Genomic DNA, 25468 nt, shown 5'->3' on the forward strand with positions numbered 1-25468 from the left:
AAAAAAAAGTCTTTTCCTAACCAAGTACATTTTGTGCCAACGTGGTTTTCATTCTCAACCCCAAACAAGTACTTTTTTCTTAAACCTAACCATGTGTATTTTTTTCCTGACACTAACCATGAGGCTTTTTACATCAAGGCGAGGCACAACGTGACACTGACTCTGTGCCGCAATGGACCGACAGGTGTTATTGTCCTTGATTATGATGCTTTGACATGATACCAGGTTTTGATACAAAAAAAAAAAAAAAAAAAAAACCACAAACTAAGATCACGGATTTTTCCTCTGGAGACTGTCAATATCTGTGCAAAATTTCATGGCAATAGTCGTTGAGATGTTAAATCTGGACCGAAGGGATTGCCGTGTTAATGTGACTAAAAACGTACCCACATATGTTAATCACACTCTGAGGCTTCTGATGGCTCGTAGCTAAGGGCCTTATACAACAATCCTAAAATGACAACTCAGCCCTCGTCTTCCTGCTTCATCCTCTCTCAACCTTCTCGATTGGACCAGGCAGCTGCTCTGACACACACGGCGGCTGATCCGGCTGCAGCTGCTGCCGCCGCTGCTGCTGCTGCACCCCGCCTCCGCCGCCATGCCCTCTGACCTTCAAGCAGAGCGGTATATATAGCGGGGGGGAGACAAGCGGGAGGCCCCTGGCAGCCAAAATGAAGTCTCTGGTGTCTGCCTGCTGCTTGCTGCCTCTTCTGGTCCTCTGTGCTGCAGGTACGGTGGAGGGTGACGAAGTGCGGGTGAAATATTTCCGACGTGTAATACTGCTTATAGGACGCAGTCGGGAGTTTTTCAAGCAGGTGTGCTGTGTGAAATGTGTGAAATCCACTGCAGTTGGATGGACTTGGCCTGGTGTCTTCAGCGTTCCATGTCTTGCTGAGAGTTGCGGTGATTGTGTAGGTCATCAATGAATGAAGTTTTTAAAGATATATGTTGTTTTTTTTCCTTTTATTTCTTGGATTTAAAGACTTAATTTGCAGTGAAATAAGTTAAATTCTTCTACCTTTGGATTGATTTTACGATTCCTACCAGTGTGAGGTTGTAAGAAAAATGGGGTCAAGGTGAGAGCGTTGAGCACTGGTTCGTGTCTTTTAAATGCGAGCAGTGTGTGGCTTTATAAGAGTTGTGTTTTTGATCGACGTCTATACACGCCGCGGTAAACTGTAAGTAATCTGACGGGACAGGAAAAATGACGTGTGCTGTATGTTTCCGTGGTGCAGAATTGGAAATGTCAGGGCTGAGGTGTGACACCAGCTGATGGAAACTGTCCCGCCTGCTGCTTATTCTGTTCTGCCCCGGAGAGAGACGCAGCGACAGCACTGACAGACTGACTTGGACTCACTACAAAGGGTCGCAGTCTCTGCTGCAGCCAAAAGACAAAGCTAGCTGAAATGATTTGTTTTCCCTCCACTGGGTCTCATTTCGGTTTGATTGTCTCTTCACAGCAGCAGACAGTGCTCATGGGAGGACTTTGGCATTGTGCAGTCACTGCAGTACCTTTCTGTCCATTTCAAATGAATGAATGAAGTAAGCATTCGTTGGGGGTCTGGACTTCTTATTTGTTGCTCTGCTTGTTTTCCACAAGTTTTCGAGGCTGTTAATTGACTTGTCCTTCTGTATTAATGTGGAGGCAGGGAGTACCCTTGTCTGTCCTTGCTCTGGTTCATTTGGGCCCCTGCAGGCTGCTGTAGTCAGGTGTCAGGCATCAGTCAGACAAAGTCGTCATCAGATACTGTCGTCCCCGAAGCCGTGGGCTGATACGCATCTCCAAAAGCTCTCAGGAATTTACGACACACATCATGTTCCCGCACAAAGACTGTGTCAGGTACACCTGCTCCACGTTACAACACAGTGATGAAGTCACATATGAATACACATAGACTCTGTGTCTGCGGGTAAAGTCTGTGCGATGCATTTAATGTCGTCATCATTCCTGATCAGCTCTGTGCAGAACTGCTAATCTGTCATTCCAGTCAGCGCCGTCCACGTCCAGGGGATGTCCCGGCTAAAACGGGCACGAGAGGGCTCAGCATGAAGGACCAGAGTACAGTAGCCCGGCAAAAGTTACAGAGCGAGATAATCACATGCTATTAAAGGTCGAGGTAGATGGAAATAAAGTGAAGTGAATAAGAGCTGGTAACAGAAGGCACACCACCTACTTTAGGTCTAAACGGTCCTAATTAATCAGGATGGATGCTGATGAATGTCAGAGCTGCTGAACAGCTGCTGGCTTCATGTTTGTGCTCCTGAGGGGTTTTTGTTTTAGGCACTGTTGCCTGAAATACATCACATTTAACGGATTTAACACCATCTTTCACTGTGGCTATTGTGCTGCCGGGTGCATGTCATCAAACCAAGTGTTGACGCATTTATTGTTCAGGTCTTTGAAAAGGTTCTGAGTCACGCACAGTTGCACACTGTTGCAGCGACTGTGAGCAATGATGCAGCGGAGCTGCAGACCGGGCCTCATGACAATCACAGGGAGAAGAGCGTCACACTTCCTGAAAATAGGAGTGGAATTATCCCTCCTTCTTTTCACCCTCTGACTCATTGTGGGGCTATTTCTGTCTCCAAGATGTACCATGCAGCACCCACGCACCTGTCCCACTCCGTCCCCGCAACACTGCGCTCGGCCCAGGCTTCACTGTCGCAGCACTGGGGTGCTGGGACAAAGGAACGCCTGAGAGGCATGTTACACTGTGATAGTGAAAGAAAAAAGATCTGCACACAGCAACAGTAACTTAATTATTAATGCTGTGCTGAAAAATTTGACTTATTTGCAATTCATGTATGAACGAAATAATTTAAATATAAGGAAAGCACTGCTGAAGAGCACATTTTAAAGCTGCATTCATCAATGTTTTTATGTTAATGATCGATTAGATAACAACTTGCAGCCAAAAAATACAGTAATTTAGCCTTCAAAGTGAAAAAAAAAATCATTTTATGGCTCTGCTTCCTGAGTTTGGCTATTTTGTGTCAACATGTCGTGGATTGCAGTATTCAAAAGAAAACAAAACAAAAGTTTGCACTATAATTTTTCACCAAGTCAATAAAGAACATAGATTTAAATGATTTAAAGTACTCATTCAGCATATTTGAATTACAGCCATCTTCCTGCATCCATAACTACGTATCATTTCTCTACAGTTATGCTAAATAAATTACTGGACTTATTGCCTCCTTCTCTGCCCTGTTTATAGGCTTTCTCTGCAGAGTATGTTGCTGACAGGTAGTGACCATCCCGTCTGGTTTGACTCACACAGGGTCATGAGTATAATGTTTACATGGAAGCTAACAAGTTGAAGGAGGCTGCACCTAACTATGAACGTCAGCATGCTAATATCACAATGGCAGCTTTTTACGTGCAGGATTTCCAGGTGTAACACTGACCATGTCAACCTGCAAAGCTAACTGCCAGCATACAAACAGGTATTAGACAAATTAAACATTGGACCTGATGATGGCAGTGGACGGTTAGATTAAAAAAAAGCAAAGGGATAACCAAAGTTTGAATTCATGCTGAGAGGGATATGAACATCTGTACAAAATTCCATGGCAATCCATTCAATAGTTGTTGATCTATTTCAGTCTGGACCAAAGTGATTCATCCCCAGAGCCGTGTCGGTTTTGTAACAAAAACAGAAAATTGATTATTTGGTTTGCTGCTTCATTATATTAAAGACTCAGAAACCCCACCGTGTTATTTTCACATGCATTTTGTCTCATATTTTCTTCCCCCTCCCGGCACATCGTTCTCATCTTTCTAATTATGTTAACTTTGATTTGATTTGGCAGCTGCTGCCAACCAGCACAGCAGAAAAGGATCCTTGTGGTTTATCTTCATAGAGATCTAGAAGCATGCAATGTGGAGAAAAGCCTGGAAACTAAATTCAGCTTATGTGAGAAGGTTTCAAACTTGAAGCTTTTTCAGAAGTTAGCGAGACAGAGAGCTCACCTCTTAGTGATGATGTCAAATATCTGCTTTCACATAAAATACATCAGAAAACAACATCACACAGCACATTAAAAGTGTTCTTTGTAACATAAACAAATAGGTGAAGGGTCATTAAGGACTGACCTTGTTATGTAAAGTCACATAACTTTGGAAACTGACGTTCAGCGACTCATTTCAGGATCTTGGCTGCTGCTGCTGTTCATGTTACTATGCAGACGATGCTTTAGCAGCGTGTCTCTGGACACCATCCAAACCTCCGTAACGGCTCGATCAGGACAGTGTCCGAGCACCCCTCCTCGGGTTTCCCCTCACTAATCTCCCTCTCATTCGATTCACTCAATTACCGACACCTACGGTACACTTAAGTCTGGCCGAGACACATTTTCTGAGGCCGGGACAGACGTGCTTCAGAATCTGACTGTGGATATGTGACTGTCTGCTGTAACTTCCTCGCGTCCACTTCGTGATAAACATCGCTCGAGGTTTACGCATCAAATTTCTGCAGAGGCGATTTATGTGCCACGTATTTTATTTGTGATCTCTTTGATGGTTTTGATTTTGGGACTTAGACTCGAGCCACAAATTCATTGGTTTCACTTGGCTTCCATGACCAGATTCTTTCTTTGGCTTTTGCTTCGACTCAGAAAAAGGCTATTTGATTATGACGGCTCGTAAAATGCAGGTACAAAACCGTGCCAACATCCCGATGCAAAAAAAAAAAAAAAACACTCGGTCTTCCTACTTTACACACAGTGAAGATGCTTCGGGATCGTAAACTTGGTGCTCTCTGGTCACTAATGCTGACAGCCCCCTCAGGAGGTGATAAGCTAACAAAGCTTCTACATACAAGAGGTGACAAGCTACAGCATGAGAGCAAAATTGTTTGATGTGTGATTCAGGGCCTTAAAATAGAGGAAAGAAAGCGTCGGGGATAACAGCGCGGGAACAGTCGAGTACATCGAGTCCCGCTAGCATCATTTAGGACGGCACTGATGAGCGTTAAGTCTTCCATCCTCTTAACTCAGAGGCAGCCGAGGCTTTACACTTACTTCCACATCCACATTTAAAACAGAAAGCAGCTGATCGACACATCTTTATACTCTTTGTGCAACTTCCACGGACATTGAAGGGGAAACCGTTTGGCACCTTGTCACAGCATTGCGATGAAAGGAGCCTGATGACTGGACTGAATTACTGTCTGGTTTCAATCAGAGCTGTGGCCGCTGATTCAGAAGTTTGGAACCAGACAGTCTTTACCCAGAAACACACAGAAAACCCATCTCAGATGAGTCGTGTGATGCATCCTCAGCGGATTCTTATTTTTGTCGTTTTTAATGGGACTTTTGTAGAGTTTTTTTGGGGTTTTTTTCAAAGCAGCCATCTTTACTTGCCATAGCGGGAAAGTTTTGTTAGCTCAGTTGTAGCGTGTGACCCAGTGAGCTGTGACTGTGACACAGCGTGCACAATACCAGGACCCTGGAACTGGAATGGTTTTTAGTGTTATCAGTTATATCTGTGCTTTTCCTGCTACAATATGCCAAAAGATCTGCCTGTGATTGTTAACATATTATTTGCATATTTTCCATTATGTAATTCCAGCAGAGCTCAACTAACCTGACTAGACATCTAATTACTAGAGTGAGTGAAAAGACCTGTGTGGGTGTAAAAGGCCTGGAAAGACTCAGGACTGGCTTGGGTAAATGAGTAAACTGTGTTTACTATCTAGTGGTTCTCTGGGTGTTTCTCCCGTATCGCATGATGAAGAATACTTAACAGCTTATCTAAAGCACATGGAGTCCTCATCCCTTCCACTGAGCCCATCTTGTAACATGAACTGCCGACATACATTTAAAGGTCCCATGTCACACTGTGTACCACCGTGTGTTCCTCCTCACACGCAGTTATAATTAAATAGAGGTCACGGCCTTGTGCTCTTTGTGCACTGCAGTTGTGAAGGGAGTCCGATGCACAAGCATGCAGAGTCACAGCAAGGCAGTCCCCTGACTATAGATGCGAGATAATAGATACAAGAAGCCACAGTAACTGTAATCTGCTGCATGATGCTGAGCAGCGCTGATGTCCGTTTACCTGAATGTGCTCTGGACTTTGGTTGCAAGCTACTTATTCAAGTGTCGGCTGAATACTTTATTTAAAAAAAAAAAACATAACTCCAAAAACTAAATCAAAATAACAGTTTCCTTTCTTAGTAACTTACAACACGTATAGATAAATGTTCAAACATTGTCAGTGCACACATACAGAATATGAGTTAAATAGTTGGAGTTAAAAAGGATTTAAGAAAAGAGAGATGGAGTCCCCTGTTTATAGATGCGTCATAAACATTGCCCCGAAACACATGTATACATGCAACACATAGATATGTTTTATGTTAGAATGTGTAATAAACTAATACAGTTCTGGAGGGAAACAATGAATACTTTTGTTTTTGGTGCAATAAAGTAATATTAAGGATGAGATAATCAATTTAGGGTGAAACCAGATCAGAAGTATTGGCCTTCATAAAATCCCATTTCTTGAGTTACTGATTTACATTCAGTGTGGATGAAGTGGTTCTAAAACTACCAGTGTATACAGTAAGTTTTTCCTTATTTCAAAAATATAATTTTGGTTAACAATGGAGAAGATAAGAATGCCAAGCTCACATATCTGCACAGCAAAAATCGATTCAGTCAAGTAGCTGAAAAATTCCTATTACTTAAAGCATCACGACAGTAACAAAGCTGCATCATGACACTAATACATTCCTCCAAGCTGTCCACTCAGCGGTTTTCTTTTAGATTCCCGACACAACTGTCCACTGTTTGTCCACCTTAAATAGTCCACTACTTAGTGTCGTCAGTCAAGGAGCTGAAATCTGAGTCTGAAATCTGTTGGTGCTGAACACGTCATCCGCTCTGTTCATGCACAGTGCAGGTCAGGTGCTTACGTAACAAACAAAGGTGACTCGTCTGCAGACGTCCAGCTGAAGTAAATTAAGTAATGGGCCACATGATCACTCTGCCCATCAGCAGAGTAAAGCATAAAGTGTGCAATGACTGTATGACTTCAGAAATGGTCACTGAAGATTGTCATTTTTTTTCCCTAAAAAAAAGCTGATACATTTGGTGGTGATGATGTAAAACACAACAAAGACTTCCATGTCTAGCCAAAATGTATTCATAAGCTGAAATGTTATGTGAAAAACATCAAACAGAGGAAGCTTGTTGAATCCTATTCCTCCCCTCTCAGATCTCCTGGCAGAGTCCTCAATCCACGATGAGGAGCCTCTCATGCATCTGCAGCTCCAGCAGCCAGAAGGAGACGTTTTCTCCTGTGGATGTGACACAACGGAGGAACATGCCAGCCAGAGCTCCTCCAACGACACCCCGGCCCCAGAGAGGGCCATGTGCCAGCCCTGCAAACCCCCATCAGCTTCAGACACTGAAGAAGAGGCAGCCTCCCCTTCAGAGCATGAAGAGGAGGAGGAAGTGCCTCCACCTGGGGAGGACTCTTCCGCTGGGGAGGTAGAAAGTGAAGGAGAGGAGCAGGAGGAGGAAGAAGAAGAGGTGGCACCTGAGGAAGAAGCTCAGGCAGAGCCCGAGGAGGAGTCCCTGGAGGACCAAAGTATGGATGAGGAGGAAGTAGCTGAAGAGGTTGCATTACAAGAGGAAGAGGAGGAGACATTGGCTGAGGCTGAGGAAGAGGAGGAGAACACTGAGGAAGAAGTAAAGGAGGAATTACCCCAGGAGGAGGAAGAAGTGAATGAACCTCAGGAGGCTGAAGCAGAGGAAGCAGTTGAAGATGTTGCTGAGGAACCAGAAGCTGAAGACACACAGGAGGAAACAGAGGAGGTAGCCGAGGAGCAGGTTACCGTGGAAACTATCCTACAGGAGGTTACGGTTGCTGAGGAAACAGCTGAGGAGGACGCCGGAGTGACTGATTCAGAACCACAATCAGAACCAGCAGCACTTTCTGAAACCGAACCTGAAGAACCAGAAGTGACAGAAGAACCAATAGCACTATCAGATGCTGTGACAGAATCAGAACCAGAGGTGGTTTCAGAGCCTGAACCAGAACCTGAAGTGATTGCAGAACCTGAGATGGAAGTTGTTTCAGAACCAGAGCCAGAACCAGAGCTGATTGCAGAGCCTGAGGTTAAAATGGTTTCTGAACCAGAGCCAGAACCTCTTGTAGAGGAGGTCACACTGGAATCTGTTGAGGAGGTTGTAGCCGTGGAAACCGCAGTAGAGGCAGCTCCTGTGGTTGAAGAGGCACCTGTTGAGGAAGTGACAGTGGAGGAGGTGACTGCAGAGGAGCCTCCACAGTCTCCGGCAAAAGGTACAAAAAGATAACACTTGGATTTATCAGTTGAATTACAATATGTCGAACCTTTATGGAGATTGCATTCATGTTTATTTCCTGACTTAAATCTTTTCACTGACACCAGAGGTTTGTGCCTTGTCTTCTCTCTCAGCTACAAGTAGACTAGGAGGGATCCTGTGACAGTAAATCTGTCCCCATCCAGCTGGTGCTTCTGTAATTAAGGAGGCATGTCATTATCTGGTGTCTGGGTGTTGACACCTGCTATAAAAAAACAACGTCAAAGTCTGAAAAGAGCTTCCCATCTCTGAGTATGATCCCACATCATTTATCATTTCATTACATCGGTGGGACTGTTCTTTTCAACCCAAAAAATATGCTTATTTGCCCTGTTGCAATGAACCACTCTCATGTGTGTATGCAAAATATAAAGTTATATAGACGGGAGATGGTGAGCTTAGTTTAACTCAGCGTAAAGAGTGGAAATGTAGGAAATCAACTGCTTCGGAACAAACTGTCAAAGCAAAACATTGTGGTTTGGTAATGTGTGCGGTTGGAGGAATTGATTGAACGACGTGTCAGTTTTACACTGGAGGCATTGTGGTAGGCAGATTTTTTTTTTAATTTTTTTTTTATAAAGCAAGGATTGGTTTTTCCCATTTCCCATTTTTGTGCTAGGACCTTCTCATATAGCTGTAAGCAAGAAAGCAAAAAAATATATAGTTTCCAAAAATGTCAAACTGGTCCTTTAATTTATCTGAAATATCCCACTTACTGGAACATTTAATTACCTGCCCTCTGGAGTTTAGTTGTGTGGCATACAAAATATAAATGACCTATTCACAAGAACAAACCAATCTGGCAACACAAAAGTTGCTTGAAGTTGCTCTATAAAGCTCACGAAAATGTATTAAGGCCACTAACATGGAAGCCAGACTGTAAATAAAGTATGTCTTATGAGAAATACTCCATATGGCAATTCAATTGTTGCGTCACTTAACGGCATTTAACTGAGACCGGTCGTGAAATGGCAGCAAAGGTCTGACTTCCTTTGGCCCTCTCTTTCTCTCTTGGAATATGACACCGAGTGTCACTAAAGAGAAATTATTCACAACCTCTGGTACAGAGATAAACAGACTGGAATAGCAGTGGACAGGAATAGATAGAAAATGGACAACAGCATGATATAAGAGTTGGACCTGTGCTCAGCGCAGATGGCCCGGTCACTCACCTGGGCAGCATATTTATTCGGGAATTACGTCAGCAGAGGTTGTTTTTTTTTTACTCATGGATGACAAAATGTGCTTCATTTTGTGCCATACAAATAGTTATTTTATTTTTTTCAAGGCTAAGTGCTACTAATTACCTGCAATCACAGGTAAGTGCATGTGTTTGACCTTTAACAGTTGCCTGACAGTCTGTTCTTCCACATCACGCAGAGGGTGAGCCGTCCGGCCCGGCCAAGAGGGACCGCGCCCACGTCGAGGACACGCTGCGACTGGCAACCGCTGAACGCTCAGTAGAGTTCTCAAGTGAGGAACAACTACATCCCAAAATGACACGAAACATAACATGAAGCTCCTAAAGTATGCACAGAAACATGTGCAACTGACATCCGACACAGTAAAAACAAATCCTCTTGCTCAAATGTTGGTTCTTCAGTGATCACGTTGCTCTGCTGCCCACCGTTTCAAATGGGTCTCAGACTTTTGCTGCGGAAATGCCTGCAGTGGTGTATTAAAATAAAAACGCAGCAGAATGTTTACAGCTACTTTGTCGGTGGAGAAGAAAAACAGATGTGTTTGCATGCAAATGAAAGGAAGTCTGAAACAATTTTGGGGGCTTTTCTGCTGAAACTATTCTGCAAATTGCTTCATGATGTCTAGGTCCGGAGGCCTTGATGTGTGAGTGTGTGTACTTTATGAATGTGTGTGTGTGTGTGTGTGTGTGTGTGTGTGTGTGTGTGTGTGTGTGTGTGTGTGTGTGTGTGTGTGTGTGTGTGTGTGTGTGCGCGCGTGCGCGCGCAGACAGACGTGTCTTGGGGCAGGTGATTAATCAGTGCAAATGTGTAACTCTGTCCGCAGCTATGAAAGCTCTTTCTGTTCTGCTGAGCCAGATTTGTTTATTTGAGAGAAGCCGAAGAGCTGCAGCGAAGCCCATCAGCTCCGTTCAATCAATTTTATGAGGGCAACTCATCACGTACAGAAGAAGCAATTGTTGTCATCAGGAATGGTGGCAAGAGCATTAGTAATACTCCTGTTCCAAAAGCCTTCTCGACATTATGTCCCAATTATCACAACACAACTTCTCTTTCTTGTTCTCTCTGTAGATGCGATGAAGGCGCTGATGGACATCTACCACAAGGCCATCAAGCCAATGGAAGAAGCCTTCAAGTACAATGAGCTCAGGCAGCATGAAGTCACAGGTAACTCGGCTTCTTGTGGAGATTAGACAGCATGATTAAGCAGTTTGTTTGTACAGGCAAATATCTCACCAGAATATGTCAGTTTATAACTGTAATTCAGTTCTTATAATATAAAGTAAACTATACATTACAGAGCAATAAAAAAATTTAAAAAACGCATGTCTGCAACTGGAATACATCATTTTATTCTGAAAGTGAGTCACGTGAGCTCTGGCAACGAGCCAAATATAAAAAAAAAAATATGCAAATATTAAAACTCTAGCTACTGTTTAACAATGAATCGGTTTAACTTCAACAGATTACTTTTACAACAGTTAACTGTCATGTATAAAGCCGTGACTGTGCTTCCAGCTGACATGATTCATTGGAAATCCGTGAGCAACACACCATCTCCCCTCACCTCGGTGTTTGATTCATACAGTACATGGTTCATGTCAAACGTATCTGCACAGAAACTGTGAATATAAGGAGTAAAATAATCATTAGGACTGAATAAGGAGCCAGGACCTGACATTATTCAAACCAGGCACACAGAGAAGCACAATAAGGAGTCTGTCTGCTGAAATCAAAAGGGAACATTGTGCGGGCCAGGAGCTCTACAACTTTGTTCCATAGCACTTGAGGGCAGGGAGGATTATTTATGCTCATGAGCAGGATGAAGGCTTCACAGTGGGCCATGTGACTCTGGGCCACCTTGTGGTGCTGAATGGAAGTGCATGATTGAATTTAGGATGTTCCCTGTCATTAAAGCCTCATATTTTAGGAGATACTGTGTGAGCTAATATGACACTTTGGCTTGAGGATGGTGCTACAGGAGAGCAGGGGTATAATATCTGTGTACAAGTGGAAGTTTTTACTCTAAATAGCTAAAATAGCAACAATCAGTGAACAAAATGAATTTACCTTGAACATGAAGTGTAAAGGAACCAAGAGCCTCGTGTTCAACAGCATAATATAAGGTTATGTTTGAGGTCAGAATCCAGAAAAGACACTTAATAAGCAGTGTTTTCTTTTTGGTCTAAAGCTAATTTTTTTTTTAATAAATATTTGTTCCCTTCCTCTCAATCCTTCTCTTTCCATCTGTCTCTGACGCACAAACATTCAGATGGTGAGATCACCTCCAAGCCCATGGTTCTGTTTCTGGGTCCCTGGAGTGTCGGCAAATCGTCCATGATCAACTACCTGCTGGGTCTCCACGGCTCCTCCCAGGAACTCTACACAGGTCCACACACATTAAACCTGATTGTTGGTAGCAAGATTCAGAATTAAACTGTACTTGTCATACATATTATTATTATTATTATTATTATTATTATTATTATTATTATACTAATTTATGGTAATAAAAAATGATTGCAATCAATCAATCTATATAACTATAAACTCCAATTAGAGAAGAGTCTTAACACCACCAAAATGACTCAGCAGTATTTATCTTAAATTTGCTCACATTACTCATCATAGACTTTGGTCATAACAGATTAAAGCTGCAGCAATAAAACTGTGGAGTGCTTTGAATTGAACTATTGTGTATTTAGTTATTGATTAATTCAAGGAACATGTTATCTGTTGTTTCAAAAGTTACTTTAAAAGCGTTTCGACTGCAGTGAATGTAATGGTGGAATAGGCAAGAAATTTTAAACTTTTTCAAGAATGAATTCAATAAAAAAATCTGGGGCATTAAATATTATTGATTATGTGTTTATGTAAAGACAGTTAATAGTGATTCAACATTAGCTAAACATCTGTTCCTAATATTTAAGAAATGTGGCGGTGTTGTCCTATTTGATGCTTAATTATCTGATTATTTAGCATTAAATAAGCACATTTCAACAGTAATACATGATAATTGATGCAATTATTTTTTTTTTAAAGTGAAGTATATTATACCTGATATGTGATACGTATACCAACACACTCTGTATCAGGTAAAATTTTACCAACCAACAAATAAGCTAAGATTATTTGAAATCCTTCCCTCTTCATCCCTCCTACAGGTGCTGAACCCACCACCTCCGAGTACACTGTCATAATGCACGGTGAGAAGTTGCGGACCATCGAGGGCATCGTCATGGCAGCAGACAGCTCGCGGTCCTTCTCCCCTCTGGAGAAGTTCGGCCAGGGCTTCCTGGAGCGGCTGGTCGGCATCGAGATGCCCCACAAGCTGCTGGAGAGTGTCACCTTTGTCGACACGCCGGGCATCATTGAAAACCGCAAGCAGCAGGAGAGAGGTGACCGTTACTAGGGGGTAACAGATAGTGAGATCTTGAATGTCTTTAGTTGGCTTCATTTTCATGATTATTAGTGTTTTGATTAAAAGTCTTTAAACACAACATCTATTACTACAGTTTCCCACTGAAATATGTGAACTGACGGGTGAAAGAATGACTTCGAAACATTTCAACACAGCCTTGTACAGACACTTATCTAGTTTTGGTGAAGGTGGAAACCCCATCCATCAGTCTGCATAATGACAGATCAGTAGAGTCTGTTTTCAGTGTAGGTAGATTTGGTCCAGCAAAAAAAATGCATCAGCACAGTTACAAGCAGGCAGCCGGCAGTCTAATAAGTCTCTCACTTTGTGCCTTATGTTAATTTATGGTGGACTTCACTTCTATGCTTTATCCATAAAACAAGGCAGGAGAACGATTAAAAAGTGTGTGAATCACGTCTCAATAATGCTGAATTTAAAGGTTTCCTTGAGCTAAAACATACAAAGTACAGGTCTGAGTTTGAGACGTGTTCACAGTTTTGGAAAAGCTACATTTCCTTTCTTGGTTTTTTTCCACTGTATTTAAAATAAAATACATACGTGTCATTACAGTAACACATTTTAAGCTACGAACATGGAAAGAGAGCTTCTCATAAGTAAAATGCTGCGTCTTGTGTCCATCACGTTATTTTTCCATCTTTTACCTGTGCTCCTCTTCCTCAGGTTACCCGTACAACGAGGTGTGCCAGTGGTTCATCGATCGAGCCGATCTGATCTTCCTGGTGTTCGACCCCACCAAGCTGGATGTGGGGGGAGAGCTGGAGATGCTCTTCAGGCAGATGAAGGGCCGCGAGTCCCAGATCCGCCTCATCCTCAACAAGGCCGACAGCCTCACCACCCAGGACCTGATGAGGGTCTACGGAGCCCTGTTCTGGAGCATGGCGCCGCTGGTCAATGTCACAGAGCCCCCCCGAGTGTACGTCAGCTCCTTCTGGCCTCAGGACTACGCTGCAGACACCAACCGAGAGCTCTTCATGAAGGAGGAGATCTCTCTGATGGAGGACCTCAACCAGGTTCGACTCCGGATTTTCGTTTACGACATGATTTTTGAGCTCAGACTTGGTGGTAGCGACATTAAGTCACATTTTAAAGAGTTCAATCCACTCCTAGGATCTCTAAAACCTCTTTTTCACTGCCCGTGCCAGAGCTACTCTATTTAACTCGACTCGCTTTTGGTGCCAGGTACTTTTCGGGATTTCGTTTTCCACTTGCAGAAAGTGCACCTTCAGTGTAAGCTGGTCGTCGTAGCAGTGCCAAATAAAACTGCTGGGAAATGTATCTTCAGTGCGACACACGCTGGATCCTTTCGTTGGATGCCAAAGAGAGGAACGTCTGCACCTCCTCAAATTGAGCATGGCATGGTTTTAGGGTTGCCATTAATCAAGGATTCAAGTGGACGAAAAAAAATTGCAGCCACTACAGTAGCTTGGCTAGAAACTAGTAGCAACTAGTTGGAAGCCAACAATTGTGTATTTGTACAGGATGTTGTGTGTCGCGCACGCAGCGATGCAGTGATTGTGATGATTCTCTCTGACCAATCAGTGGCCTGCAGGAAGCAAAACAGTAGCGTCGAGCCGGGCTGGAACCAGCAGTGGAAAAGAAGCTTAATAGACTCACCTGAAAGAGATGTTTCTGTGAATGTTTGGTGTATAGACTCTGTCCTCATTGTCCCCCACAAGAAAGCATTAAGCTGAGCTGAGCAAGAGGAGGAAATTAGAGTAAGCCTACATACTGGTGGTCGAGTGGGACTTTTGAAACACTAAGGCCAGAAAGCAGCAGCATAGCTTTTGGGTGAGCGGTGTCGAAACACAGAAGAATCCGCCTTAAATACACCACCTTGATGGCAAAGATGAGTTTGATATGAGAGGAATTGGCTTCTAGGCTTTGCTTCATTTGTGACTAAAAATCTACTTTTTCCTGTTTGTTCTTGAGTAAGCAATTTTTGACATAAAAAAATGCACTCAAGCCCTTTATAACTGTTTTACTGTCGGTGCAGTGGAAAGACTATTTGTCTTTATATTTCTGTAATTCAGACTTTCTGTTTAGTGCTGTTATCTCTGTCCCTTCTCATTTCTCCCTCTTCACCCTGACAGGTGATTGAGAATCAGATGGAAAACAAGATCGCATTCATCCGCCAGCACGGCATCCGTGTGCGCATCCACGCCCTCCTGGTGGACCGCTACCTGCAGACCTACTCCGACAAGCTGGGCTGGTTTAGTGACCCCTACGAAGTCTTCCAAGACATTGTCAACGACCCGGACAAGTATTACATCTTCAAGTCCATTCTGGCCAAGACCAATGTGAGCAAGTTCGACCTGCCCGGCAAGGAGGCCTACCAGGACTTCTTCGGGGTGAACCCGGTGTCCAACTTCAAGCAGCTCTCCTCCCACTGCAGCTGGACTAGCGGCTGCCTGCTGGAGAAGATAGAGAGAGCCATCTCACACGAGCTCCCAGTTCTGCTCAGCCGCGTCAGCAAGAGCGCAGACACACCTGCCCCGGCGAAGCCGGCGCCGAGCCCCCCGCCCCCACTCCCCGGAACCTGCGAGGGTCCCGACTGCGAGGAGAAACCCAAGAACCGCTGGAGGAGGCAGTGAGATGGAGGAGAAGGGCGGAGGGTGGAGGCAGATGGCGACAGCTGCCGGAGGGTTTCCTGAGATGATGCTCCCAGATGTGGATTTCGGGACTGGCTACGTGGGAGACTGAGCAAGGAGGGAAGAATGAGAGAAGGAGAATAGAAAAAGATCTACAGTACCAAGCAGACCCGAGTCAGAGAGTACTTAAGAATTTTTCTTAGTGCTTGTATGTATCTGCATGATTTAGGAAACGGACTAAATATGTGCCCAACTGCATTTCAAATACTTTTATATGACGGTTTAAGACATCTATTAAAACAATTGGACAGGGTGTAGCTTTAGAGGGGTGAAGTCATACCTCCATCTGTCGCAACTGCTGTCTAATAACTTTGCTAATGTCTGCAGTAGAACAACACTTCCACTCATCGTGAGAAATTTTATATAATCTCTCATGATATGCGAATGAAGTCTGAGAATCATTGTTTTTTTTCATTTCTCCCTGTTTTTACATTATTTATTGATTTTTTTTTTTTTTTCATCAGAGAAACAAGCTGGCAGCGACTATACCTCTCCAGAGATAATAAAATGCTGCCATTCTTATTGGTTCCGCATGGAAAGTCTGAGGATTCAGTCAAATCTGCTGTGCTGTGTTTTTACTGTCACCAGGTGAATGTCCTAAAACCAGTGGAGGTTGATATTAGTACAATAAAACGGAGAGAAAGCTGCTTTTGTTGTGGTTTTTAGGAGTTTTTCAACCACGTTTAACAGATTTTTTTTTGATTGTGCTACTGACTGTACTGCAATCTGTCTCTGTATTGTACCATGTTATGTTCATTATTGACATAGTTTTTATTATAACATTTATTGTGCATTGGAACTGAATTGAGTGAATACAACATTGTGCACTCCTCAAAATATAATTGTAGTTTTTTATTTATTCGCCGCAAGTGTGGCCTTTTTCAGGCCTCTGAACTGTGCTAGTTTTACCTCAACATGGCTGCATATCACACAGGAATTTCCTCCCACATGTAATCTTTTCCTCTTTACTTTAGGTCTGTTTTTAATTGTCATTGTTTTGTGTGATGCCTTTTGAGTAAACAAACAAAAAAAAGTGAAAATGTCTAGCCTGTTTTTCTGTGTGAGGCTTCAATGTCACAGCTAAAATCTCTTCCACTGAAACAATATATAATTCATATCATTTGGTTGTTTAGCAGCAAAATACAGCTGGAATGCGATTTGGGAAATGTGGGATATACATGAGCTAAAAGCTTCAGTTGTCACGACACAGCTTTGCATGGGAGATACTGCGGAATTCAAAGTAAAAGACTGCAGACTCATTCGTGCGTAAGAGCTCTGTATGGATTTGAAACATTAAATGTGTAACAGCTGGGTGAACACACATCAGCCCAAAGTCCAATTAGCAGTAAAATATAAATGCATGTTTTTAATGGCTGCTGGTTAATTATCCCCTGCAGTGACTGAAAATCGACACCAGGTGGCGCTTCCACTCAATGTGTTAATCAGACTGACGACTGAACAGAATGGTAGCAGGAAAAGACGTTTTATTTATGTTTTAAGGTGTTCAAATTTAGCTTTTAATGCAGAAAAACTTCCAAATCAGAAATCCCCCTTTACAAAGAAAAAAAAGATGCAGATTTTCATTGAAGCCAGTAAGTGGAATCCATCTAGGTTGCATATGTGTGTTCTTAAAACCCATGTCTGCTTTGTCTTCATGTTGGAAGCCAGTCTGTTGTTTCATTACGTAGCTCACTGAAAACAGTCTTTTCTGTTTGTTTGCCAAGATGCCTGTTAGAGTTTAAATCTGTCTGAAATTAGTTTTGTATTGCAAACAAAAAACACTCTTTTGACAGGATCCCACAACAGTCAGATCCCAGGAGACATTACAGAGCCAACTCTCTGAGAAGCATTCAGATTTAATAAAGTACATGTACATGATCCCTATTGTATGATACTCTTTGTACAGAATCTAAAAATTCAGGCTTGTCAGCACTTTGTAAACATGTTTATTTGAAGCTGTGCAAAGCATGCAGTCATTTGATGCACAATTAGCACGGTCCCTCGCAGTCCATCGCTGCCCACATCTCAAATTCGTTCAGTAATTCAAATGAAATGAATGAAATTAAACAAAGATGCAAATAAAGCAGATTGTCATGCGAGCAGTAGGCGAAGGCAAATAATAAAATGTTCAAATGGAATATAATGAACCATTCAATTCTAAAGTTAAAACTAGTTTCCATATATGAATAAATGCAGTGCAAAAGGCACATTGTGAACATATTTTGTAACAGATAAATTTAATAGGCTGTATTTATCTGAAAACACTCTTCAAGGCCCTCATAACTGTCAGTCTCACATAGAAGCCTCTGACACATATTCATTCATTTATTTTTGCCCCAGTGCTTCTAGATATTGACAGATAATTGTCCTTTTTGCATATTTGGTTAAAAGTTTAGTGAAGATGGAGACATTGGAAAGTTAGTTACTTGTGGAATTGATAGTAAAAAAAACAAAAAACAGTCTGTAATTATGATTTATGCTACAACCAACTAGTTAGTTCATCTATGTGTTTTAATATTACTTGTTTGAATAAAGTAAAGTTGTACTTAGCAGAGCTTTTTGCTAAAGGCTAATGTCAGCATGTCAACATGACAATGCTACCATGGTGATGTTAAGATGGTATAATGTTTATCATGTTCATTGTGTTGGTTTAGCATGTAAACATTCACTAATCAGCACTAAACACAGTGTACGACTGAAGCAGGTGGAATATTTGTTTATTAAAATAATTATGATAACCCAAACTGAAAAAAATTAAGATTTTGACCTCGTGATAATCAGCCAAATGTCAGCGGATCACCAAAGTGGTCATGATTCATCATCCGGGCACCACAAATGTCAGTAAAAAATGTCATAATAATCCAGTAGTTGTGGAGAAATTTCAAAGCGGTGGTACGACTGACTGACAAACAGACCAGTGAACTATCTTTGCCAAAACTGAAAATGTCTTAATTGCACGTGCTTTTCAAAGGTAGAATGGATTTCAGGAGAAACCCTCTGGAGTTTGTTGTTTGTCACCACAGTTTTTAGCAGTTTGTTGTGCAGATCCACCAAAACAAAAAAAAAGAAAAAAAAAAAGTATTCTGACGGTTGCTTTTCTAAAATACCTGGAAAAACAAATTTGCAACTGTCCTTTCGCTAACATTGAGCTCAGGCAAAGTCATGGCCACACCTGTTCCTCTGCAATACATGTGACACATTCAGATATGTGTTTGAGCTCATGTTCTGTGTATAATGTGTATTTGCTATGTTGTTAGGCAGAGCCCCGCCAGACTAATCAGCTTTATCAACTCTTCAAACAGGCCTCTCTTGTAAGCTCTCGAACATAAACACACACACACACACACACACACACACACACACACACACACACACACACACACACACACACACACACCACCCGCATGTAGGCACACACACTAACTTGAACAATGCACAGAGGGTTACTTGCTTTGTTGAATTCAAAGTTTAAACACTATATAACTTTATTACCTTCTTTATCTTCTTTGTATTTCACCTGCTGTTCCGAATCTCATCACTTCACTATCTCCAGCATGGTAACGCCAACAATAACCACACCAGCTTGGATATTTGACAGTCAAAGTGCTTTAGACATAGATAACAATGCTTGTCTGGTTGTTCTGCAAAAAAATTGCCAAGGATAATTTTTAAAGTGCAAAAAGTCACAGCACAGTTTTCAAACTATCAAATTCTATTTTATAAGTCTTATTTAGCATTATGTATTCATTCTGCATTATGGACATGTAAATTTGAGCTCTCTAGAAAAAACCCCACCTGTGTGCATGATTTGCATACTTACATACACTATTTAACCTATTTGACAATGGTAGCTTATACTTCCAACTCCCAGAAAATATGAACAGTGACACAAATTGCTTCTTAAAACACATATTGTTTTAAAACAATAATATTCATCATAATACAAGGAAAAACTAAGAGTAGTCAGGGAAATTTGGAACCATCTTCCTCTGGCTTTGTTGTTCTTAACATGAAAACCACATTTCCCATCAAATATTTAGCTTCTTGTCAAAAAAAAAAACCAACAAAAAAAAACAACAACCGAAACATAATTTATGCTTGAACTTTGTTTCCTCTCCAGAAGGCTTTGTTCCATCTGTTTTTATCGCGAGATAAAACAGATAGCCTGAAACAGATTTACCAACAAAACTGACCCCACTGTAAATACAGTCAACAAACTTTTATTGACATCATATACAGAAATATTATAAACTAATAAAAAGTATTATATTTTACATTCCCCTTACAGATCAGATAATTGACTCACTACACTGCAGATATGGACGTGAATTGAGTGCACAACTTATCAACAGCATAGGGAAGATGCATATGGACCCTCAAATGAACCTCAGAAAATGAAGACCCACAAAATTCACCTCAGCTGCATACTTCATAGTGAGTTGATGTTTCAGTGCAAGACAGATGCTGGAAATACCATGTGCCTGACCTGGTCAAGCACAGAAAGGCAAACTGAGCCCAGTCTGCTCCCATTAATGAGAAATCACTGAAAAGTGAAAGCAGAGTATTGCACTTAACATTTTTAAAAGACTTTAGTCAAGTTTTACAACCTTTTTCTACATGTCTCAAAAGGATATCCTAAACTTTACTGTGATGTCAACAAAGCCTATTTATGGGAGGCCTTAATTAAAACAACTCCTCCAGTGTATTTAACCAGGCGTCTTTAAACTGTTCAGTGGCCAATAACTGGCTCACTTTATTGTGAAGAGTGTGATGAACATTTACAGTAGCAGCACAACATCAGGCAGGTATCACCAGTGTGGACGTCAAGGCGGTTATTCACATGTGACTGCATGCAGCAGAGCTCCACACTGCATACGTCCACCACCAACCGTGAAGTTAGATCAAAACAACAGGGGAGTCACCGGATGTCACTGTCTGCCTTCAAAATAAAAGCACTCCATTGTTTGTCATTGATTTAGTACCATAGCGTTCACCAAATTTAGTTCCTATAGAATGAAATAGATTAGGCCTATTATTCTACTTTACATATCCAGGGACGTGAAAGTTTGCTTCCTGAGCTGATTGAATACGATTTGATCAATTTAATAAGAATTTGTTTATTCATTAATAAAATCTATTTATTAATTAAGCATTTTTATTATACTTTGACCCACATTGTAACTGCAACTGTAATTTTTCTTCAATTATTCATATTTGGCTTATATTAAATGAGCCTCCTGCTTTTCCCTTAGCTTTAAGTATTTTTTTTTTTCTTGAACCTAGAAATTACAGTTTAAAGCCTTTTGGAACTTTACTGTAGCTTGTTCAACGTATATCCTTTGATTGTCTAACTCCTAAATAATACCTATCTATATATAATTGCCAATGTGAGGACAATCCAATGCGAGGGAATTTAAAAAAAAAAAAAGCATTTAACTCGTTGGCCTTCTTGAAGTTTCAACCGGAAGCAGTGTTTTTTTGAACTGCGGTTTGCTTCACAGACTGCCTGGTATCACCAACCCGCACCGCCACAACAGCTGGGGGAGGATTTCCGACCCAGTCGCAGCGAAGATGGTGGCAGCTTCAGGAGTGGATATCTTACGTTCACCCGGAAAAACTGGGGGGAAAAAAGAAGAAAACAGCTGCTAAATTCCCGCTGTCCATGTTTTTATTGAGCCCCTAACTCCAGCAGATCAGAGGGGGAAAGGGGGAGAGGAGGGGGGGGGAAAGGGTGGCAACCAGCGACGGACGGAAGAGGACGCACCACAGCCAGAGCGCACAGTGTTGTGTTTGTTGGACACATGCATGCCAGCGAAAACTAGCGCTATCCAGACCTAAGGAATTGGTTGAGATAAGGAGACGTCGCTGTTAGTGGGGCGTTTTTTTTTTTGTTTTGTTTTTTTTTTAAATTTTTTTTTTTTAGGATAATCCCACCGAGGAGATCCGAGGGGTTTCCTGTACTGCTTCTGGGGGATTTTATCCGTCTTCGCTCTGCGGGAATGCGAGGGGAGGAAATCCAGCCTCAGCTCCAAATAACCAGAGAGTCCTAACTGGGTCTCCTCTCTCTAAACGCAGGAAATACGGCCTGGGAAAAAAGTTTGGGAGCTTTTGGAAACGAGAGGGGGGCCTATCGCTGACGCTTTGCAAGCGTTTTACGACTTGATTTGTCTGCGTTTTAAGCGCTCCTGTTGTTATTTGACAGAACAGGTTGAAGAAAAGCATTCAGATATTACACGCCGTTGGTGTTGTTATTTGCAAGAGTTTTGATCATCACTATTTATAGCCTGTTCCGACTGAGGCTGTTCCTCATAGCTGTATGTTTTGCCAACTGCGCGCAACAAGTTGCAGACACTCCCAGCAGAGGCAAACCTACGCTAATCCGGGCCAGTGGATGGTATTTTCTGCTCTTCTCTTTTCTGATCATGCGTCTCTGAATAGCGCATACCCCTCCCCGAGCCCCTCTTTGGAAGGCAGAGGGGGAATAAACGGTGGAGATCCGGAGAGGGAGTTCAGGAAAGGACGGGGCTGGATCCGTGGGAATAGGCCTGCCTGACAGGCCTCTCATGATCTGGGTCTTGGACTGGACAGGGCTCCAGAAGAACTCGGTTCTGGGATATTTTTGCAAGGGCCCGCTGGAATAAGGATGGAAGGAGAATGCATGGAAATTTTGAGATGCAAATCCGTAGCACGCTGAGCCATGCATGAGAATGGATATAGTGGAAGGTAAATCTGCATAAATTACAGATCAGCCACTTTTTTGAATTAACGGAAATTTCCTACATTTATTTTGTATTTAATTTCTTTGTTTTTTGTAAAACGTTCACTGCATAGAAAGTTGTGTTAAACGAGAAAGCACAACAAGAGAACTATTACCATTTAAAAAAAGAAAAGAATAATCTGATACTTTTGCTGCTTTATAATGACATCATTCTTCATCTTTATCATTGCTATCCGGTAGTGACTACAAGATTTCGGTGTTGTTGTTGTTGTTGTTTTTTTTTAAGGTAAAGGGAGTGTAAATGGACCATTTACTGAGGAGATAAGAGGGACAGTGCAACTTTTGTAGCCACTCGCTGTGCACAACGCCAACTGTTGACAGCCTCCATTTGCTGAATGAAACCTTGGACTTGAATGCTGATTGTTTGGTTTTTTTTTTCTTCCACGCAAACGACGTTATTTTGGAATGAGAAAAAAAAAAACCTGGGCATTTTTCCTTGTAATTTCAGCAGGATCAAAATATTGCACACGTTCAGAAGAGGTCATTTCCAGTCATGTAACGTCAGGGCTGACTTGATGAAGGAATAATAATAAAAAAAAGAAAAACAATCCCCGTTGCATCACTGAGCAGTCCTTTCCGAGAAGGATGTTCAATTCAGGAGGCAGAAAGAGTGATGACAGTGTTTTTACCGCAGCTGGAGAGAAAGCCGGGCTCAGACCCAGAGCCTCTTTGGAGAAGGATACATGTAATGTGAGTGCTGACGCAAACCAGGGGTCGGATAATGGACTGCTCAAGAAACTGGAACGGCGCGTCTTGTGAGAGTGAGTGTGCAGGCTGCTGCGTGCGTACAAAATACGTCTGTGTCGTGCTCACCATTTATGCAGCGTGATTATTCCAACAAACACCTTTGCGCTCTCTCTCTCCGTCTGCCTGTTTGTCACTCCATCGCCAACACCTCCCTCCTCCCTCCTCCCCGTGCCACATGTGCACACAGGGCGCCCACGCACCGCATCTAGTTGCCTGAGCGCCATCAGAAAATATTATCAATATTTAACACCTCTCTCACACCCTCTCACTTCCGCATTCCTACCAGTCAATATGGCCACTCTGCAACACCACCGGCAGCTTCTTATGCACGGCACGGAAGTGAGCTGCGACTCCAGCGGGGATGGCGCCGTAACCGTGCGGATTACCAACAGCGCGCCACACGTGCATCAACATGAGCCACTGAGGGCTGCCAACAGTGGAGCAGCAGGACCTGGAGGCTGCGGGGCTGTGAATAAAATTAACCCTAACCTCCACAAGTACAGCATCTCCTCCACCTGCAGCTCGGCAGACTCCAGGCCGGCCGGGAACTCTTCCTCCAGGATGCGAAGGAAGGCGCCGCCGCTGTTCGAACGCTCGGCCGCCCAGTGCTGGGACCCAAAGTTTGACTCTCCCATCCTGGAGGAGGCGTGCCAAGAGAGATGCTTTCCTCAGACACAGCGGCGCTTCCGCTATGTCCTCTTCTACCTGGCAGTTGCGGCTGCGCTGTGGGGGGTGTACTTTGGGGTCAACAGTGACCGTTGCGACCCCGTGACCTTCCTGGCCCCCACAGCCTCCTTTTTGGTCTTACTAGTGCTCCTGTTTCTGTTCACCTTCACCCAACCGTACACTTGGCTGTACAACCAAACCTCCTTGCTCCTGATAGCGGTTACCTTCGCCATCACGTTGGCGCCACAGATACAAACGGCCTGCTACACCGAGCTGGAGTGGGCTGGTGGTGGGAACGCCTCGTATCTCTCACTGGACAAAATAGCACAACCTCCGACCCCATGCATCTCCCCCGTGGGAACCTTTTCCCTGTGCATGGAGGTTCTGTTGTTGTTATACAGTGTCCTCCATGTCCGTCTGTACGCCTCAGTGATGCTGGGGCTCCTGTATTCTATTTTATTTGAGGCATTGGGATGGCTGCCATTGCTTCAACGGAGTTATGACACCACGGGACAGGTGTCTGGGTTAGAAGGTTCAGGTTCTGAGAGAGAAGAGGACACACTCCGCTGGCTGGGCCCAGCCAAAGCTCTACTCCACTTGTGCGCCCATGTCATTGGCATCCACCTGTTCATCATGTCAGAGGTGCGTTCCCGCAGCACCTTTCTCAAGGTGGGTCAGGCTATCATGCATGGCAAAGACCTAGAGGTGGAGAAGGCGCTGAAAGAGCGAATGATCCACTCCGTCATGCCGCGGCGGGTTGCCGACGAGCTGATGAAGCAGGGGGATGATGAGGGTGGTGGTGAGAACTCTGGCAAACGATATTCTTCTGGCGCCTGCTCTGCCTCGGCCGTTTCAGTGGGTGGCGGAGGAAGCGGTGGACCTTCACAAGCCCAAAGTGTCACAAACTCCAAGAACAACCCTCACTTCAATCACAAACGCAAAAAGACCTCGATCCCCCGCGGGCAGATCATATTCAGGCCTTTCAACATGAAACGCATGGAGCCTGTCAGCATCCTCTTTGCAGACATCGTGGGTTTCACCAGGATGTCTGCCAATAAGTCGGCACCAGCGTTGGTCGGCCTTCTGAACGACTTATTTGGACGCTTCGACCGGCTCTGCGAACTAACCTGTTGTGAGAAGATCAGCACTCTGGGAGACTGCTACTACTGTGTGGCGGGATGCCCCGAGCCCAGACCGGACCACGCCTACTGCTGCGTAGAGATGGGCTTGGGCATGATCCAGGCCATCGAGCAGTTCTGCCAGGAGACGTGTGAGACTGTCAACATGCGTGTCGGTGTCCATACCGGCACGGTCCTGTGTGGGATCCTGGGAATGAAGCGCTTCAAGTTTGATGTTTGGTCAAATGACGTCAATCTGGCTAACTTGATGGAGCAGCTGGGCGTGGCGGGCAAGGTCCACCTATCCGAAGCCACTGCCCGATTCCTGGATGACCGTTACCAGAGGGAGGACGGGCAGGTGGCGGAGAGAGCCGGGCAGAGTGTGATGGAGAAGCTGAAGGGTAAGTGGCGTCTCACCTCTGATTTCCATACGAGTTGTTTGCATGAAATGAAAATGTGTAAGAAACCCAACACAATCTCAGAGAGAGAATCACTGAGGTTCATTGAGCATGCTGAGC

General features: G+C 43.3%; 2 protein-coding genes across 2 annotated transcripts in view; both read left to right on the plus strand.

Moving 5' to 3' along the window:
* Window positions 1-644: 644 nt before the first annotated feature.
* Window positions 645-17527, plus strand: LOC138209364 (sarcalumenin). Its single transcript, XM_069167905.1, has 8 exons — window positions 645-729; window positions 7223-8311; window positions 9733-9825; window positions 10623-10718; window positions 11824-11940; window positions 12716-12949; window positions 13654-14003; window positions 15084-17527. Exons 1-8 carry the CDS (start codon window positions 672-674, stop codon window positions 15582-15584), a joined length of 2538 nt encoding a protein of 845 aa, XP_069024006.1. The 5' UTR covers window positions 645-671; the 3' UTR covers window positions 15585-17527.
* A 4049-nt stretch (window positions 17528-21576) lies between these two features.
* The window catches only part of adcy9 (adenylate cyclase 9), a 34575-nt gene continuing 30683 nt past the window's right edge, over window positions 21577-25468 (plus strand). The window contains exons 1-2 of the mRNA XM_069167440.1: window positions 21577-22364; window positions 22646-25351. Coding sequence (XP_069023541.1) covers window positions 23458-25351 — 1894 coding nt within the window. The 5' untranslated portion in view covers window positions 21577-22364; window positions 22646-23457. The remainder of the gene's footprint in view (window positions 22365-22645; window positions 25352-25468) is intronic.

The sequence above is a fragment of the Embiotoca jacksoni genome, unplaced genomic scaffold (assembly GCF_022577435.1).
Source record: "Embiotoca jacksoni isolate LCO1_2020_lvr unplaced genomic scaffold, fEmbJac1.0.p SCAF_4, whole genome shotgun sequence".
Taxonomy (NCBI): domain Eukaryota; kingdom Metazoa; phylum Chordata; class Actinopteri; family Embiotocidae; genus Embiotoca; species Embiotoca jacksoni.